This window comes from Pyxicephalus adspersus, chromosome 5, assembly GCF_032062135.1.
Source record: "Pyxicephalus adspersus chromosome 5, UCB_Pads_2.0, whole genome shotgun sequence".
In the NCBI taxonomy this organism is placed as follows: Eukaryota; Metazoa; Chordata; class Amphibia; order Anura; family Pyxicephalidae; genus Pyxicephalus; species Pyxicephalus adspersus.
In genome coordinates this window covers 53,308,033-53,328,765 of record NC_092862.1, presented here as the reverse complement: position 1 = coordinate 53,328,765, position 20,733 = coordinate 53,308,033, and the positions used below count along the sequence as shown (strand labels likewise).

Here is a 20,733-nt window from a genome sequence, read left to right as displayed (position 1 = left end):
CTTGTTATTTCTGTGAAAAACTTAGTGACTTTTTTGTTTTAATGAGTTTAATTTCTATAAAAAATTAGATTGGATAAAACAAATGTTGGTGCTACAGAGTTTAGGAAGATTCTCTGTACTAAGTGTGAATTGAATCTTCCCCATAAATCTTAATTACATTTTTAACCATTTTCAGGTTTTCCTCAAGCTTGACATGACCTCCTTTTTCCAGCTGCTGGTGTCTTTAAAAAAAAACTATAGGATTTTCCCACAATTTGAAGTGTTACAACCTGAAATTAGGGAATGTAAATGTATTTTTATGTTACTGATCTATACAGTTTTATCTTATTCACTTAATTTAGTCGTGCATGCTTTTTCTCTTTCTACCACCATTTGTATATTATACTTAAGGTTGGCTGTGTTGGCCACAGAAAGAACAAAAGAGTATGGGGACACCAGGAAAGGGAAACAGTTTTAGACCTCCATCCTATCAATTGAAGAGTTTAAATAAAAATAAGGATACCTTGTACCTATAAGTGAATAATCCTCTGTAAATTGCCAGGCAGGTGTTCGAGTTTTACAAGTTGTTCCACCGCAGAGACACAAATATTGTAGGGGATCCATTGAACCCCAGACTCTTATCTATAGTAGGCAGCCTTATGACTGATCTGAGCCTAATGTGGGCAGGTAATCTGGTGATTCTCCCTCCACCTCACCCATTAACCCAGGGCTACTGCACAGTCCTCCAGGTTGGTCAAGGGTCAATCTATTTCTGAACCCCCTCCTATCAAGAATGAACCCAGAAGTGCTTAGCTTTGAGTATTCCTGGGGTCAGGGCAGTCACAATCCTGACATAAACAAACAGGATGGGCCTTTCTATTACTGATCTGCTTGTACCATTGCCAGGGGTAACATAGGGGGTCACTAACATTGACCCAGCAGATTGCTGAAATACAGCCATTGTGTGTTGACATATGACTGAAGTTGTCACCTGCAGACACAAAATTGGGTGCGGCTTCCTCCTAAAAATTTCCTCCAAATGTGTGTGATCAGCGCTTTTGTGATGCCTGATATGAAGCCTGAATTAAAAAAGCCCAAAGCCTCCTGGGATACGTAACTTATGTATCCCAGGAGGCTCTGGATTTTCCCATTCAGTTTTTATCACCCTATTATATATAGTTAAAAATGTCATATTAGGTCTGCTTTAAGGTACCTATGGGGAAAAACCAGCAGCACATTTTTTATCCCATAGAAAAAAGACTAAATAAAATATGTCTGTAAAATGTCTTTAATATGTGTCTAAAGCATACAACCCATACTTTACTGACCATACCTAATTCTTGGACATGCTCAAAAGCTGGTGGCAGTGGTGCACTGATCTTTTTATTCTCCATCCATTCAAGGTGTTCTCCCTAGTTATTATTAGCAACTATTAAATAATTTTAAACTCACTGACACAAGTGACATTTTTATTTTATTTTTATGTTTAGTGACACCAATAATAGAACAGATTGGTGCACTTACTAAGTTGAAATGTAAGGGACACTGTTACACAATCCTGACCTATATGTTCCTTGTCTCAACAGCTGAGGGTTGCTGGGCATTCCCAAACTGATATACAAACTTCTTTTTAAAGTAGGCTCAGACATAGACACAGACTCCCTGTATTATGTGAACAAAACAGCAAGTGTAATATAACTTTTTCGTTTCAACTTTGTTATATGTAAGCAGTCTGTCTTCTGTAAAAAATAATCAGTCTCTGAAGCATTTTAAATAGTGTACTGCCGGTATGTCCAGCTATCCTACTACTAATGAATTAAAATCTTTATTATTAATAATTCCTAATGCTGGCCCTGCTTTTTATACAGGATTAAACTATAGACTGTAAGTAACCATACCCTCTGATAGAACAACATACAAATATTTCCCCATAGTGTATACTACATTATGGTGGGTCCTACTTCCCATTTCCTCCAGTGGGCCCGAGATCCCCAATCTGTCCTTGACTGCCATGGTGGCATCACTTTACTTGGATGGCAAAAAAAATCTTTAAAAACTGGTATCCTAGCATAATGTTACAAATATTTATTTGTAAATACCTTTACCTAAGACATTCTGTTAAAATATAGTAAAAGACATTGTTCATGTAAATTGGATACACTACTTTGTTAATGCAATTGGAAAGCCAGCCTATCCAGTTGTTTTATAATAATATATTAAAAAACCCTAACTGCAGATTTAACTACCTCTACTAACATCCAATAAAATCCAAAACTAAGTATGGAAATAATACAGAGCTTAGGTTTGCAGTCCAATTAAATATTATGGAGCCACAGGTATACCTATCCCAAAGTAACAGATTACCCCAGCTGTTTGTGCTCCACACTGCATTCCAAACCCCAACATTTTTATATAGCATATAACGCAAGAAAGACTTTCAATGCCCCCAAGTGTGAGAGAAACAGGAAGATCTATGCCACCTGTAGTGGTACTGCATTATACTAATAGGATATTGGGAAAATTAAGTTCAACATTTTATGATGCGTAATATACACTTAGTTATTCAACTTACCTGTCTATTGGGTTGTGTTGATATTTTAAACATGGAATACAGCACTTGGGTAGCAGTGCCTAGTGTATTGCCTGGGTGCAAAAAAAAATAACACTGTAGTGTGCTCTCATCCACTGATGCAATGGGCCTGATATAATAAAACTCTCCAAGGCTGGAGAGAATACACTTTAATCGATGAAGCTGGGTGATCCAGCAAACCTCGAATGGATCTGATCTAGGATTGAAAACATTCGCTAACAAATAGCAAATTACTTTTAATTATACATTCCAGGTTTGCTGCATTACCCAGCTTCACTGATGAAAGTGTATCCTTTCCAGCCTTTAATAAATCAGGCCCATTTTGAGAGATACAAGTAACTTAAATACCAAAATTTGTATAGATCAATATCCCCCAGTTTTAACCTGAAGAATTGTAGGCATAGCTGCTCAGTAGCTAGCATTTTTGCCTTGTCAGTACAAGGGTCCCAAGCTGGAAAATCATCCAGGACACGGTGACATTTGTGTGACTTTCCTGTGTTTGGTGGGTTTCCGCCCACTTTCCAAAAAAACATGCAGTTAGGTAAATTGATATTAGACTGTGTTACTGACATATGGTTGTGGTAAGGATATTTGAGTGCAAGTTCCTTTGAGGGAAAGTTAGCGACATGACTGTGGACTTGGAGTTGACTATGTCAACTAGCTGCTCGGTAAATTTCAAGTTGTACTCTACACGATCCTCCGCAGAGAAATTAGTTTAAATAATTGAATTTTAAAGGATACAATGTTCAGGCTCTCCAGTGTATTAAGATAACCCCTGGCACTACTGCTTTTCTATGCACACAATCTATTACTGTGGCATAATCCTGTATCTAGTAAAAATATATGCTCAGAATAAAAATAACTCTCTTATTTTGTGGAAAAAGCAAAAACAGTACTACTGTGCCGATCACATGACCATGAGGACTAAGGTCATTATCAGACATGCACTGTCTGCCAGAACTGTTCATAATTAATATCAAAGAATCCAAAGAGGGAGGGTTGTATTTAGAAAATTTTTATTAAACCACACATTCGTCAGAATAGGCTTACTAGACCCAGCAAAAAAAAAAAAAAAAAATACAGACATCTGACCCCCAACTGTATGTTGAGCACTGAAGATGTTTTGACCATTGTAGGTTTTCAAGGTAGCAAAGACAGAATTCACCAGCCTCCAGACTATTCGTTAGTTGTACTGGCAGCACTGTTTTTTCCCAAAATAGGAATGGACTGTGTTGTTCCAATTCAACTTTTTTTTTCTCTATGTTTCATAAAGTACAGTTCCTTGTATGTTTAAATATTACCATCATTGGGCCTGATTTAATAAAGCTCTCCAATGCTGGAGAGGATACACTTTCATCTGTGAAGCTGGGTGATCCAGCAAACCTGGAATGGATCTGGTCCAGGATTTAAAACATTTGCTGACAAATAGCAAATTACTTTTAAGAAATCCATTCCAGGTTTGCTGGATCACCCAGCTTCATTGATAAAAGTGTATCCTCTTCAGCCTTGGGGAGTCTTAATAAATCAGGTCACTTGTGTTTATTAGGCTTATAGTAAGCTAAAAGCTAGGATTAAGCCACAATTCAAATCAATGATACAAGGTCAGTGGTTTAGACCAAGTACACAGCAAGAGGCATATGTACTCCTGATCTGCGTTCTTATTGTCAGTCAGAAAAGGAGACAGAGGATCAGCATGACAGACTGACAACACACAATTTCCTAAGGGGTCAGCAATAGCAGGCACATGGTAACCACTGTATTTCTGTGCTGGAAACTGTAGTATCCAATTTTGTATATAATGCCTCCTGCTGATAAAATCTAGTATTCCATCTGGTCTAATCTGATAAAATGATGTTCTAAAATCATGCCGAATAGGAGAGGGAAAGATTTTAATCCTGCAAACAGTGCACTAAATTCTTAGGCACAAGTTGTTTATAGGATGACTATACTGACACTTTCTAATACTTATGAGGGAAATAAAGGTCCCTTTAAAACCTTGTATTCCAAAAAGCAGAATAACTGCTTACTTAAAAACTACACAGGAGACTAAATACTTGTTTTGGAAATAAATCAAGTTTGCTGAACCTGTTTAGCAGAGAATGTCATTTGATTCTTTATTTTAGTTGTCAGTGTGTAGTCTGCAAGAGATTTGAGGATAGTTTGATCTCTGTGTATTGGAAGCTTGCACTTGATTATTTGAACCGTAAATGACTGTAGAAGACTCATTTATAAACACTCAAAACAAAATCTGCAATAAAAATGACAGGAAAAAAACAAGGAACAAATACATTTTTCATTTTTTTTTATTTTGTGTCCACTAGTTTTGATTCTTAAAAAAGTTTCTCTTGTACAGTTACATTGATAATAGCCGTTTGGTTGATTATGAGATTATTCCAGTTTAGACACCTCGTACAAGTAAGCTCCCAGAAGTTTGATTCCTTGGATGTAATTGTACCTGAAAAAGATTAGATGATTTGTAACCACAAATTGTTTATATACAAGACTGTAAAACAGAAATGGGAATGTGTGCACTGGTAAATAATAATAATCTGATCCCCCATTTGATTTGTTAAAATGTCCATGACTGACTTTGTACAAAAAAATGTCATGTCTGACAGATTAACACCGTTATTAAAAAGCAGACATAAAATAAATGAAGATTCATCTACTAGATAAATGAACAGGTTAAGCATTGTTGGAAATACACAAGATTATAAAACCAGCACAGAGCAAAGATCAAAGTGCAGTAATTTATCACAACCAATCATAGTTCAGCTTTTAGGGCCCAGACTATAACAAGATGAAACACTATTGGTATGGGTTACTGGCCTTTGGACTGCCATTACATACGTTCATAAAACTAACCCTTTTCTCACTGTGAAAGGCAACTGCCAATCCAGAAACGTATTAAAGCTGAACTCCAGCGGAATAAATTGCAAGTCTGTCCATCTAGTCATAAGGTTTACAGCCCCATCACACAGATCAGCCAGGAAGGGGATGTCACAGACAAATGAACAGTGAGAGAGCAATAGCACAATATTGACTCACCCCTCTGCTTTTGCCTGTTTTCTGTATGTTCCTTGTCAACATATTTGTTTACAAAGCTGGCACACTTCATTTCCCAGTGTAAATGGAGCTGATCAAATATTTAACTTTGCCTGAAATGTTGTCCAGTTCATGGAACCTCTCACAGATTGAAATCTTTAAAGTGGACCTAAACTGAAACAACAAAAAACCACCAGGAGGAAGTACATGCCATCTTGCTTTTGTCAAAAAACTACTCCTTGGCTCCTGGCGGCTTTTGTGTCAGCTCTAGTCTGCAAGGTGCATGTAGTTTAGAGCTGCAGAAATGCTAGCCACCGGGGATAATATAACCCCTGCACATAGGTCAACCAATGACAGAAGAGGATCGTCTTCACAGAAGTCCACCATGGAGCTGGGGGTAAAGATGGCGGCACCCTAGGATGCAGTGATGACAGGTTCTGGACCTGTATGCACATATGTGCATACTTGCGGACTATGGCAGAAGCTCACCAATACCACCGAGTTTAGTTCCGCTTTAAGAATTTGTTACGCTGTCTCAATTCTATTAAAACATTTTTTCCACTTGTATGCCTATAACAGTCAGACAATCTCAGCAAGAAATGCACTTTGTCTGAAAAAAACTTGTGTTACTAAGTCTGATGCACATTAGTGCAGTTCTTCTTTAATAGGGAAGTAAGTAGAGTACACCATCAGTTGATCGGATTATTTTGATTACTCATATTGTATTAAACTAAAATCAGATTGGTTAATGTTTTTTTGCACTGCCTTTTAGGCTTTTCTGCAAGCTGTACCAGATATTAGATGGCTTTGCTTTATAACTGTAGTACTATCTAGAAACTTTGGTATGTATTCCCCTTTAGTATCTCATTTTCATTATCATATAAGAGATGATGATAAAAGTCTTGAATACCTGTTAAGTTTTTCATTCTGGGAGTGAGCTCCATCATCTGAAGAGCCCACAGGCAGCAGCATGACATTTTTGCCAGTGGCCTCTTGGAAGGTGAGCGTCACAGGAATGCTTCCACCCTCTCGGGTTAGGTCTGGTTCAACATTGAAGACTGTAGAAGTAGACAGATAAATGTGTTCATTTCATAAGAAAAAATATAAAAAACAGAACAAACGGACACATGCATGGACATCTAAAAATAAAAAGTAAAAAGAGTGATTTTTTTGGTATGTTTTCACTATTTTGGTGTTTTATTTTATTATTTATTGCCAAAAATGGGGAAAAAATAATGGTAGAAATGGAGGTGCTGTGAATGAAGGTCCATAATTTACAACTGCTGTGGAGAAGGCAGGGTTTATCCAGATTAAATTCTTGGCATATTTAAATGGGAGTAGATTTAAAACTTGAGGAACTGGTATATTAAAATAAGCAAAGCCTACAAAACATATCAAGACTCACCACATAAATGCTCATTTATATTATACAAGCTTGCCAATCATTTGTGTGTTGCAAACAAATGAGTCACAGGCCTCTGAGGTTCTCACTGAATATATAAAGTTTTTTAACATCTGCAAGTTGGTTAGTGGACACTAAGATACAAAGGGAACTCTACATATAAACCAGACAAATTGGTGTCTCTGGCAGTATTTGATGGCTGACATTTTTGAAGCTATTAATAATGAGTAGAGTATATATTAAAAAAAAATCCAGTTTACATTGGTGTAATATAGGATTTCTCAAAAGGTCCCTAGGGGTTCACCACAAACTAGGAATATTTGCAAGAGTTGATTGCCTGGATGAGTGCTGGGATCAAGCAATAAACAAGTACAGAAGAAGTAGGCCCTCTGCTGGCAGCACTGATTTACTGCGTGTCAATAAGGCACATCTGCATGACAGAGGTGTCCAGCAAAGGTTGCTGCAGGAATCATGTATATTACATAGCAAAATAGAAAAAGTGGTGTGGGAGATTTGAGCAGTGGCTACCGTGGTATGATTTGGCTAGAGTGTTATTTAGTACATAGTGGTTGATTGTTATGGTTGCTAATTTTAAGTGTACATTTTTTTATAATGCTTTTAACTATCTTGTTGCTGAATTGGCATCTGAGATTTGAAAACTGGGCTGAATACTGCTGGCTGGCATGACATGAAAATGCTCTGGAGCATTGGACTGTGTATGTGTAAAAAATCATGCGAATTACAAGCAACTTTCGAGGTGGACTTTTTTTTATCCATGTGCCACTAAGCAAATATTTGTATATCTGGCTGATCACACTAATGTACTACTAGTGTACACTCAAAAATTGCTTTAGGAGTTCCCTTAGGGGTAAGGTAAAATGATCTGTAAATTGTCCGGATATAAACCACTAAATACAACTGTGCCTTTTTATTGTGTTATGCGCACCATTTCTGATATGTCTAGATCAGGGGTGTCAAACTCAAGTACACAGTGGGCCAAAATTAAAAACTTGGACAAAGTCGCAGGCCAACCTTGCATTTTATTGAAAAAATTGAAGATGCTTATAAAATCCGCTTGCACTAAACTTGAAGCCCCTGTAACTTCAAAAGCCTTCTGGCACCTCCCACGTGTAGCTCAGGGGAAGTGCTGGAAATGACAGAGCAGCCAATGCGGGGCCTGCCGCTGGAACTCCCTCTTCATTGAAATAGCACCGCTACTACAATACCCTGCATTACTTTCGTCTATAATACAGTCCAATGCAGAGCCACGCATGGAGCCTGCTGGTTTATAGATGCGAGTGATGCCTCTACTACAACTCCCAGGATTACTTGCATCGTTAAAACAGTCCAATGCGGGGCCACGCATAGGCAGAGAGCCCAATGGTCCATAGATGCAAATGAAGGCGGGAATTGTAGTAGCGTCGCTATTTCAATGCAGTGACGGGCCAGCTGCAGTTCGTATTTAGGATTCCGTTGGGGGCCAAAAAAAATAAAAAAATAAAAAAAAAAAAAAGGACACTGCAGGCCAGACTTTGACACCCCTGGTCTAGATACATTCACATCAAGGCTATTTTGGCATGAATGTATGATGATCAACTAATGTTCCCTGGTAAATTCTAAGCCACTGATTTCATTTTATTTTTTACAACCACCTGTAGTGTACATGGAGACAGAATGTTATAGCACCATGTAAATACAAATAGAGACTCCAATACACTCCACTCATACTGGCTGGGTTTTTGTTATCATACCTGTTTTCATGGCTTTTCTTCCAGCAAGGTAGTGAGGGTGGTTAAAGTCAGACACCCAAGGCTTTCCTCCGTGGCCCATTGTGACTTTGAATTTATTAGGGCTTTCCAACGATTTAAATTGCTTGGTTAAGTAATCTTCTACCTTAAAGGTAAATATGCTGTGTTAAGCCTAGTCTGGCATGCAGAAGACAAATACGAACTGAACAAAACTAAAATGGAAAACATATCTTATTATCAGTATGCCTAAATTTAAAATTATTATTTGTCTTTTACAATGATCAACACAGCTGTCCAATACATGCATATCACCGTTGTTGTCCTTTTAAAAATGCAGCAAGTACTAAAATTGCCTGAGGATCCTGCTACGAATTCAGTGTGCAATACTTCCTGTATAGTGCTGATAACATCTATGCACCAAAATTCAAAGCTGCCTTATCACCCAGACATAATTGTCTACATGTTCTACGTGCATATCCTTCATTCTTATTTACATTTATGGTACTTGCTGCCCTCCCATAGCAGCTGCTGCTTCCTCCCCTCTCCAGCTGTTTCAGTTAAGCAGAGGCAAAAGGTTAGCAGCAGACTGCATCTCTGACAAGATCCTTAAGCAATTTTCCAGTATCAGCATTTTTGAAGAGATATAAAACCAGAAATATGTATCCCTTGAATATGTCCACATTATCTTTTTACACTTGATAAAAGTACAGAATAACTGTTGTGGTGTGCCAGAAATATAGCACACTCCTACCTTCTTCTTTGACATTACAACACAGCTATGAATTCCAAACCACATGGTGTCAGTCCTGACAACTTTATTTCTCATACACATTACAAAGAACCCAAACCTCTACTCATTCTCTCTATGTAATTATATTCATAACCTTACCCTTTGAACTTGGGAATGGCGGGCAATTTATTTTGTACCAATAACACAGAAAGTACAGTTCTTAAAGGCAAATATTATAAAATTATTATTTGCCTTTAAAAACCTTACTTTCTGCGGTATTGGTTAATTTTGATTATTCTTAGGGTTGGCAATTGGGCTAGGTTAAAAGCCTACATTCATTAGACTTTCACCAGATAAACACACATGATTCAATCTATTTTGTACACAGAGCTCCACCTAAATTATTGAACGTTTTTGAAATTCTGGGAAGGAAAACAATCTTACCTGTTTCTTTACATCATCGGGGTTCATGTCTGGAACAAGTCTGATGGAGAATTTTCCAATGACTTTTCTAGGTATAACTGTTTTGGCTCCACCTGCAGAGAAAGCTCCTTCAATGCCATGGAGAGACAGAGATGGAAACCTCCACCTGTGCATCAATATCTTTTCCTGAAACAAAGATAAAATGTGTCACAGCATGAGTCTGATTCTGTCAGCGTATTTATTTATTTACAAACTAGAGAACATATTATTGTTAATTTAAATATACATTCCATCTGTTTAGAGGCTGAAAAATGTTCCTGTAGAGGAAAAGTCTTTTGTGGCAACTTTTTTATATTTCATTGCTATGTATTGTGCAAAAACATACATTTTGTACCTAACTCTTGCCATATGCATTCCACCTGTTCTTCTTACAGAGAGCCTGTCAAAAGTGCATATATTATGTATGATTAAAACATGTACTTTTTGAATTTAACTTTGGCTTCTCATTAAAAAAAATGTTGCAAGGAATGTGACTTTCTGTATGATCACAAGCTTGTCAATCAGCACCTAACCACCTAAAGTTCTGCCCACTGCTTTCTGGATTGACAGCACAGCTTGTGATCTGCAGCGTCAGGGATGGGAAGCACAGGAGACACAAAAGAGGATTTGGCTCAGTCGTAAAGGAAATTATTTTTATTTTATATATGCGTCTTGTGCATTTCATAATAACAGGATTCAAAATTGTTTAGATGAGAGTTTCCCAACCTTTTTACATGAATTTAATTACTAAATCCACTCAAGAGTACATTACCATGGTCGTCAGTTGGAAGAATGCCAGTCAAAAACATCATTGGTGTCACTTTAACTGACCTGAGAGGCACAAATTGCTCATTGTTCAAGGAACCACTGGAAAACTCTGGAGGAACCCTAGGGTTTCATGGAATCCTTGTTGAGGCACACTGGTTTTAGACTGCTATGCAGATGACGTTAGAAGTACCTTTAGTACCTCTAACCACCCCTCTCACTCTCCTCCATGAAAAAGCCAAAAATTCTGCTGTACTATGTACTGCATTGTGGCTTAAGTTCTCTTTGCTGTCAACCACACCTTGCACATAGCTCTCATCAACTTGTATGACCCTTGACTTGCATGGGATCATCCCAAGATGCAGCTTCATTATTTGGGACAGCTCCATACAGAATTATAAGGTCTCCATGCACAGGTGCCAAAAATGGTCTAATAAGAAATATATATTGAATGAGGTTGCTACTGAGATAAGAATAAAGCTGGAGAGGGTAAAGTCTGAATTATAGGCATATTAAGGATACAAATTATAAGACACAAATTGGTGCAGCTCTTCTATTATGATTACATCAATAAACTTTTTGTTTTTGTTAAAAATGCAGGCAGTGTAAAGATCTAAATAAGACCTAGAGGATGATGAAGAAGTAGTTTGCCTACACATATTAAAATATTATTCAAAACCACATCAAGAAATGATGATTACTTTTTAAATTAACTAAATTATTTTCCATTTTACCAAGAATTTTGAGAGATAGATTCATCCTTACATTGATCCATTACCTTTGTGTCATGCAGAAGCCTATCAGTACCAATATCTTTAGCAAAGTCTTCAAGATCGAAGTCAATTTTATCATAAATGTCTTTTTCCTCATTTGACACAGATGCAACAGCTTCATTTATTCCAGGAATAAGGATTTTACCTTTCTTGTCAATTAAACTTCCTAAAGAAAAGGAAAGAAACCCCAGTAAATTATCAGAGGAAATATACATTTATTAGATGACCAAATGCTTATATTTTTATTCTATGTTGAAAATGGAGTCTCACAATCATTGGAGGCAAACTGCAGGTGGAATACTGCTAATGTTGCCCACAGCAACTGCATGCTAGTTTTTATCTTTTAATCCACGCCAACCAATTTACCCAAATGTGGATATTGTGAGTCTTAATGCTGTGCTTCATCCTTACCCATTAGAAAAATGAGATCAGTCATTGCCTCATGTACAGAACCTCCATAGACCCCTGAGTGAAGATCCTTGTTGCAGCATTCAACCTACATAGAGAATAAAAGATACAATTACCTGTTCATCACTTGGCAGGAGAAGGAAAACTAAATATTATATCCACCCTAAATTATTAGAGTTTAGTTTTCTATCTATTTTACGATGAGTGTTGGGGGTTTACAAAGAATAAAGGCTTATAGCAGAAATGTCCTCTATGTAGTCTTTTTCACGTCTTCTCTGCTACAACTTAAGTCTTTATGTTGAAAATATTTTTAGTGATCTTTTTAGAACAGTAGGAATACACAAGAACTGAACACATTGTAAAAGCAACTAGATCAATGTTCAATTGTAATAAAAATCAACTGAAAACAAATGATATTTTTTAGTGCCCAAAAGGAGTCTAAAAATGGAACTGTGCTCATCGGTGGGTATTGAGATTCTACCAAAATCAGCAAGTATGCGCAGCATATCTCTTTTGTCAATTAGCTCAACCTCATAGAGGCTTTTTGTTGGTTTAGTTTAGATCCACTCTAACTAGAAAATTATCAGATGGAGGATTCGGCTTTGTGATGCATAAAGATATGTCACTTGGTAATAATCCAGAACTTTGGAAGATAAGTAGTGTGTGCCTGCACCAGGATTGGGAATGACAGTGGCAAAAGATTGTGTCCTCTAGAACAATATTATTACCTCAATGAAAAAGTAGCAAATACCGCGTAGTCCATATGTAATGCAGGGCTTGTTTTTCCCAAGCCAGTAGTTGTCAGAAATGCAAACATAGTCTACATCCTTGAAAAAAGTGTCTTTCTTGGAAATAATCAAATCATCCAGGCCTTCAGATCCAGACTCCTCCATTCCCTCAAAGCAGAATTTCAGGTTGACAGGAAGTTCCTTGAATGGAAAAGAAGTAAGCATTTCAGTTATTAATAAGTGATTTTTTAAATAAAAATATATATATATATTTTATTGTGTCTAATACATTTTTATATAGTAAAACCAGCACCTATGCCACAAAATACAGCCAGGCAGAGGACACCTTAAAGCTACGTACACACTTCCAATTATTATCGTCGGAAAACGAACGACGAACGTTCCTGCACGATATACACGAACGATCGTATAGCACCGATCCTGCACATAGAGGTAACGACACGATCGTTCATAGATATTGTACACACAATAGATATGATCGTTTAAGCGATAGAGGAACTATGTGCACGACAGGAAAGTGAACGGACGTTCGTTCATCACGCATGCTCTGAACATGGACGATCAACGAACGACCGTACACACGAACGATGTTCAACGATCGTCGTCCAATCCGATCCGCCGGTCCGGTCGTTCGTTTCCAGCGACTTTCCTCGTTCGTCGGCGTCGTTGGTTACTTTTTTACGAACTATTTTTTGCCCAATCGATCGTTCGTCGTTCGATTGGAACGATAAAAATGGAAGTGTGTACGCACCTTTACTCTCATAAGCTTTTCAGCATCCTAAAGCCTTGTGTAAAGGGTCCGTGGGCTTGTGCTGATGGGATTGATAAGAACTTAATTGTGAAGAACACTAATCTTCCAACCAAACTGGCATTTTTACTTGTAATCCTTCCCCACAAAGCAACCCTAGAAGCAGCCCAAGGCCAAGTGGATGTCCAAGGAGCCAAGTTACAACCTTCATAGTCCTACAGTAAATGGGAAGGGGGGGGGGTTCAATATCTTCATCTGACAGCGGTGCAACTACCTGTGAGTGCATTTATATAATTAATTCAATATGGTGATAACAATATTTTAATTATCCATTGGGTGGTAAGATGGTGGTGGACGTTCTACAGACTGCGTAGGAAGTGGTGGAAGTGAGATAAAAAATAGTAATCTATAATTTTATCTTTGTTCAGTAATGCCACAGCTAATATGTCCTTACCTGCTTTGTTTGCTGATAAGCTTCAATGCAATTAAGCCATGCAAGCACTGGACCTTTGTCATCTGTAGAGCCTCTCCCATAGAGCTTACCTAGATATAAACAAATAATTAATGAAGATAATGCAGTTAGTTGCTGAAATTCACGTTTATCTATGGTGTAATAAACAGTGTAATAGACTAGTTCAGCCAATATGTAATCTTGAAATTTCTGATTTGAACTGTCAGCACCCTTATGGGTTCAAAGGTGCAAATCTGCTCAATACCTGCTAGATCTGCAATCTTGGTGACTTAATTACTTATATACACAACGTAAACTATGCACATGTAACTAGCCAGTTTATTTGCTCTTCCATAAAGATCTAATAAATATGCATATGGACTGAATAATTAGCCCAAGAAAGTTGTAACCAAAACACAACTGATCCAAATGAGAAATTTAATTCTGTAGGGGTATTTATTGTTCAAAGATAGGAACATTTTTAGCAAAGAAATGCTGTCAGACTGAGAAGGAACCAATAGTCTGCTTCAGGCATGTCTTCCAATGCCAACATAAATACCAGTCAGGAGGTGCCACACTACACTACTTGATCAGTAGTTTAGCATGACTATGAAGAATAGGAACTCCATGTGCATACCCCACCCTTACCATCTTGGCAGATATTTGGTTCAGCCTTACTGCAGGGCCTTTTTATCTCCCACACATTCTGCCATATATAGTTGTCTTCAGCAACCCAGGTTATTTCAGTTTAGCTATATAGTATTATAGTAATTTGCAGAAAACCAGCATGTGACTTAGTGCGTAGTTTTTCTGGATTTCTTAAGTAAATTTGTTTAAAAAGCCTATATACGTATATATGTATATACATATACACACACAGGGAAGTATATGATCCATTGTCCATAAGTTATGAAGGAATACTAAAGGGTGAAGAATATCATTGAAACAGCAAAAATGCACTTTAAAAGACAATGTAGCATAAGAAAGGGTCGTTGGAATGATTGCAATCATCCCTTGATAGAAGAAAAGCCAGGATGGGTCACCTTGTGGTATCTACAGAGATAGCACTGTGGGCTCCAAGAAACCTTTGCTCTTGCAAATCATAGCTAAAGTGACTGTTACAGAAACTGCTGACAATACACAATATGTGCAAGCTAGTGTTATAGTGTTTCCTGTGCTCCATTGTTAAGAAAGCAACATTTTTGCAAGGTAGTGAAATTAAAAAAAGAAAGAAGTAAAAAAGATGTCACATTATTGAATCTATGAGACTAGGTTAATAAAAGTTGTTGATGACCGGAGGGGTTTCTGTCTGCACTACCATCATCCAGGTATTATAGCCTGGTGTGACCATACAATGCAGTGTATGGAGGCTGTCAAGAAAACTGATGTTAAAGGAAAGGAGAAGTTATTTTTTTTCAATGTTCGCTTTGAGATTATATATATATATATGCTTTGGTTTTAGACAAACAATTTTTTGTGGAATGTTTTTAAATGATATACGGGAGCAGGGAGCAGACATATACTGTATGCTAGCTAGATATATACAGACTTTAATTCCTACTGTGTAGCATATCTTAATGTCACTTTCAATTGAGGACTATGGACTAGGTTAAAATACAAACATGTACACTTACACTTCTTTACATTGCTAATTCAGCATACAATTGCAGTTGTTAATAAGAAACTATATTGTTTTATGGAATTCTATGCATATAACAGACATGTTAAATGTAAAACAACTTGATCCATAACTTGAACTTGGAATACAAATAGTATTCTTTCAAAACACTTCTTGCATTGAAAAAATTGTAATGTATCTGTGCACAGTAGGTGTGCATACATGACCAGATTGTGCTTGATAGTGTTCAATAACAACCCTGATTAGCTAGTCTTCTTTCACTGCAAATATTCCAGATGGGATCTGTCCAATAACATTAAATACCTACAATATATTTGGTAGTCATAAAGAATGAGATTTAGCTTAATACATTTACATGAAGTGTAAAATGTCTATTAAGTGGTGGAACTAATCATATTCCCTAAACAATCAAAGGACAACCCAAGGAACTATTTAGGAATAAATTATTGTTAAAACAATCTTTGGCTAATATTACATGGGCAGTGGGAACAGCAGTAGCTCAAACATGAACAATGAGATATCTGCTATCACTTTTGATCGGGACCCACGTCGTCCTGGAATTTGCCTTTGTCCTGACACGCAGGAAGTGCCAGGCACTGCCATCTTCAGTTTTTTTTTTACCTTCTTCTGGATTCATTACCTGATCTCACACTGCACAAGCTTGAGACCGGGTGACATAGCCCACTGTAAAAGGGCTGGGAAAAAAAAAAACTTTGTATGCGCGAGATCGGCATCTCTTTTCCTTCAGTGAAAAAAAAATCTTCTTCTGCACATTTGCAGTTTGGAGTTTTAAATGACCACAGCAAACTTCAACAAGAACTTCTTAAAACATGCAACAAAAAGGAAGTAGAGGCACAAAATCAAAAACATTCAATTTTAGAAGTTCCTGTATGTCTTTTGCTTTAGGGAGTAGCTTGTCATTCTGACTAAGCCAACTTATTGTCTTACCACAGCACTTGGTAAATAAAGCAGGACCATTGATCTCACTGCAGTGCCTACAATAATTTTCTCTCACATACTATTCTTTCTCTATCAAAGTAAAATTTTATATCTGCTGACTGCTTCTGTGTAGAACAATCTTTTTCTTAAATGTATATGCCAGCATCCTAGACTGAGCTACACATGCACATAGTGAACAGAAACATCATGAATAGGCAGATGACTTCTGCAATTAAAAAAAAAACTGCCTGCTCACAGTTCTTAATTGCAGAAATTTAGTTCTGGTTTAATTGCGGCTTGGGTCATCCTTACAGTCCATGTCCTGGGTTAAGAGGTAGCTTGTGGGTTTCAATCACATACTATTCAGGAATGGATCTTATGCAGCATATTAATGTGCCACCAAATCTTTTTGAAAATTTGAAACATATCACAATGATCACACTTGCTGCACTATCACACACATACAGTACTAGAAAACAGCATCAAACTCTCTGGGATGTAGAAGGTGACACTCACTAGCAGAATGCTATTTTTTACTGTGTTGGAGTGCAAGCATACTGCTCAGATGTAAGGATCATCAAGTCTAGGTGACATGTCCTGTTGACCCCTCCTATAAATATGGCCCTGCACCAGATGGAATTATACATACAGGTCAGTAAAAGAATATTACACAGTGATGCTTCAGCTTACCTTTACTACAAATGTTTACTCAAGAACCTGCACACTTACCATCTCTTTCTTCCAGAACAAATGGCTCGCTGTCCCACCCATCTTCTAAAGCTGCTGGCTGGACATCCAGGTGCCCATAAACACACACAGTCTGCTTGCCAGGATCTGAACCCAGTCTGCCCAGAATAATAGGAGGAAGAGGGATTTCTGAGCCATCGGGGAGCTAGGAACATAAAAGTGACAGATTTAAAATTACAAAGAACAATTACTAATAAATTATACAAAGCATGTGTCAGCTTGCCTAGAACCAACTGCTTTCCTTGAGTGTAATTGTCACATGTAAAAATACAAGCTGGAAATTTAATTCAGGATTGCACCACAACCACATTCCTCCTGTCCAACCAGAAAATATTTACCAAGCAGAATTGTGAAAGATTGCAATCAAAAATGTCTTCTGCATTGTTCTACAATGGTAAATCCATCACTGGCAACAGAAATCTGAAACCTCACAACCCCCTTCAGCTAAACTCAATCAAAACTGGGGAAGATATGCAAACAAATGTTCCTGTGTAAACCAGGACATATTTCCCTTCAACAGTAAAGCTGTGATGTCAGATAGACATCTTTTATAATGTGTCTTTTGACTCCCCCCATGCACCTCAAACAACCACAATACAGCTGCAAAGTACGGAGAAGGTGTTTTCTGTATGCATGTCAAGGCTGAACTTTTATTTTGATTGGAGAACTATTTTAATATCCCCAAAACATCTTTCAGTTGCAAAAACGAATAATCTCTCATTTCCTATTATATGCTACAGGTAGCAGAGGTGACTGCTAGAAGACTTCAAAGCTTCACTTTAATGGCAGAGTCAGACCTGTTTAATATGTCATATCTCCCAGCAGCTGGCACCTTGCCAGCTACTCATCATTCGCACCACAGCACAGGTTCATAAAGAACCATCTTCTGCACATTCGACAGCTGGTGGCAGTGGGTGGTACTGGTACTGCTCACTGCTGCGCCATTCCTTCTCTATGGGGCTGTCGCTGGGAAAAGCTACATATAGCTTCTTCCCTGGCACAAGGAAGTGGTAATCGCAACGCAACTTCCCAACCAGTGTGAACATAGCCGACTACTTTCATCAGTCAGTCTGGAATCCTGCACCTCATTTACAAAACACAGGAAGTGCAGTTAGCATCAGGCAGGTTACCTTTTGTTTCCCGATGTCCACCAGCTCTGCACTGCCACCCAGGCGCTCAATCTCTTTGGCAGCCACCTCCATCATCTTCTTGATTTCTCCTCTTTTTTCGGGCCACGCAGACACACTTTGGATGGCAACCCATTCTGTCAGCCTCTACAGGATGAGAGAACACAATCAGAATATAGACAATTGTACCCCTTTGACAGGATTGTGTGCTTACCCACACGCCCACGTGCTACAACCACCTGAATGTCAAGTTTATTTGGGATTTATAGTTTAAAGCAAAAGGGAAAAGCAACAAGTTGGCTTTAATCCTCTGTCCTTTCCTATTATTAATAATAATATTATTAAACTGCATTTATATAGCGCCAACATATTACACAGCCCTGTACATTAAATTAGGTTTGCAAATGACAAACGAATACAGACAGTGACACAGGAGGAGATGACCCTGCCCGAAGAGCTTACAATCTAGGAGGTGGGGGAATTAACACACAATATAATTCCTATAATATATTTACCTTTCTTTATTCTCCTTCCACTCTGTTCTACTTAAGAAGAAGGAAGTAGCTGGTATTGCTGGGTATAGAGGATCATGTGACAGATCATATGGGAAGAATACCCTATATTCTGGGACTATAATGTAGAATATGAGGCGTTCAGTGATTGGCTGAGGAGAGAGAAGGGGTTATACCGGGATGGGGACCCTCTCTCCACTCCCATGTGACCAATCACAGCTCCTGTACATCAGGATTTGGCACAAAGCTGGGGATGTTTCCACCACTCCCAGGTGACAGTGCCGCATACCAGTATGTCAGCATTTACTGGTACCTGGCATGAAATGTCTAGGTATTTCCTGCTAGGAGGCAATGACCTACCTATGGTATTATGTGTGGCCCAGTAATGTCCATCCATAGACACATGTCACAGTGACTACAATCACTGAATACTCAGCTATCAACAGGACAGGAATGGAGGAGAAGTCTTACAACTGCAGCAGTGTCTACAGGACAGGAAGTGCAGGAAATATCCCCAAGGGGACACACATGAAACAAACAACTTACAGATGTTTTACCCATTTCTCCCCTGCTACTATTATATAAAAACTTATCCTGTTTAAAGCATGCAAATTACTTCGCTAAACCCCAGCCCAAACTATGAAATGTCCCGAGCTTCTCTCCCCGGCATGAACATCTGTCCTCCCCCTGCAGAGAGTTGTAATGGAGCCCCATATACGTCCTATAGGAGACACATGCACGGACAGGCGGTACCGTAATGTACAGCTCCTGCTGGCTGTCAATGTGCTGGAACAGCTTAGGCAGAACGTCGGTCATGGTGAGGACACGTGATACGAGGTGCCGGTAAATGCAGAGATGTAAGTGAGCCGGTCCCCGAGTATACAATGTCTATATGAAAGGCACTTCCTCCACCAAAGCCCCGCCCACCTATGCTGGGCCGCGGCATTCCGGCATCCCTATAGCTGTGCTGGCCTCATACACCCCTCCCCCTCCTGGCAGCACAGAGTTCAGCAGTGTATTACTGTGTGATATCTCATACAGCATTACATATCACCTCACCTCATATCATACATCATTATATATCACTTCAGCCCATATCATACATCATTATATATCACTTCAGCCCATATCATACATCATTATATATCAGCTCACCCATTATATATCACCTCACCTCATATCATACAGCATTATATATCACTTCACCACATATCATACAGCATTATGTATCACCTCATATCATACAGCATTATATATCACTTCAGCTCATATCATACAGCATTATATATCACCTCACCGCATATCATACAGCATTATATATCACTTCACCACATATCATACAGCATTATATATCACCTCATATCATAGAGCATTATATATCACCTCACCCCATATCATACATCATTATATATCACTTCAGCCCATATCATACAGCATTATATTTCACCTCACCACATATCATACAGCAATATATATCACCTCACCCCACATCATACATTATTATATATCACCTCACCCCACATCATACATCATTATATATCACCTCACCCCATATCATATAGCATTATATATCACCTCACCACATTATTATTAATATTATTATTATTATTATTATTATTAATAAACAGGATTTATATAGTGCCAACATTTTACGCAGCGCTGTACATTAAATAGGGGTTGCAAATGACAGACTAATACAAACAGTGACACAGGAGGAGAGGACCCTGGCCCGAAGAGCTTACAATCTAGTAGGTGGGGGAATTTACACACAATAGGAGGGGAGATATGTAGTGGTGGGAAGGAGTGAGGGTTTCAGAAGACAGAAGAAGCCGGGTAGGCAAGTTTGAAAAAATGGGTTTTGATTGCTCTTTTAAATGAGCAGAAAGTAGGAGCAAGCCAAATAGGATGAGAAAGACCAT

At 38.2% G+C, this 20,733-nt stretch overlaps 1 protein-coding gene across 1 annotated transcript; it reads right to left on the bottom strand.

The window, feature by feature from the left end:
• Positions 1–4,856: 4,856 nt before the first annotated feature.
• Positions 4,857–19,728, bottom strand: CNDP2 (carnosine dipeptidase 2). The gene is made up of 11 exons (XM_072411517.1): positions 19,568–19,728; positions 18,306–18,449; positions 17,158–17,320; positions 13,854–13,942; positions 12,631–12,831; positions 11,906–11,990; positions 11,500–11,660; positions 9,939–10,103; positions 8,768–8,909; positions 6,525–6,672; positions 4,857–5,024 (listed from the first exon to the last, which is right to left on the bottom strand). Exons 1-11 carry the CDS (start codon positions 19,628–19,630, stop codon positions 4,958–4,960), a joined length of 1,428 nt encoding a protein of 475 aa, XP_072267618.1. The 5' UTR covers positions 19,631–19,728; the 3' UTR covers positions 4,857–4,957.
• Positions 19,729–20,733: the final 1,005 nt, after the last annotated feature.

What these genes read in the sequence shown, in the direction of transcription:
- CNDP2 (XM_072411517.1), bottom strand. Translation starts at nt 19,630, where the DNA reads ATGACCGACGTTCTGCCTAAGCTGTTCCAGCACATTGACAGCCAGCAG. An exon ending in TGGACATCGGGAAACAAAAG is followed by an intron (nt 17,321 to 18,305) that starts GTAACCTGCCTG and finishes TTATGTTCCTAG; the next exon opens with CTCCCCGATGGCTCAGAAAT. An exon ending in TGTTCTGGAAGAAAGAGATG is followed by an intron (nt 13,943 to 17,157) that starts GTAAGTGTGCAG and finishes GTTTATATCTAG; the next exon opens with GTAAGCTCTATGGGAGAGGC.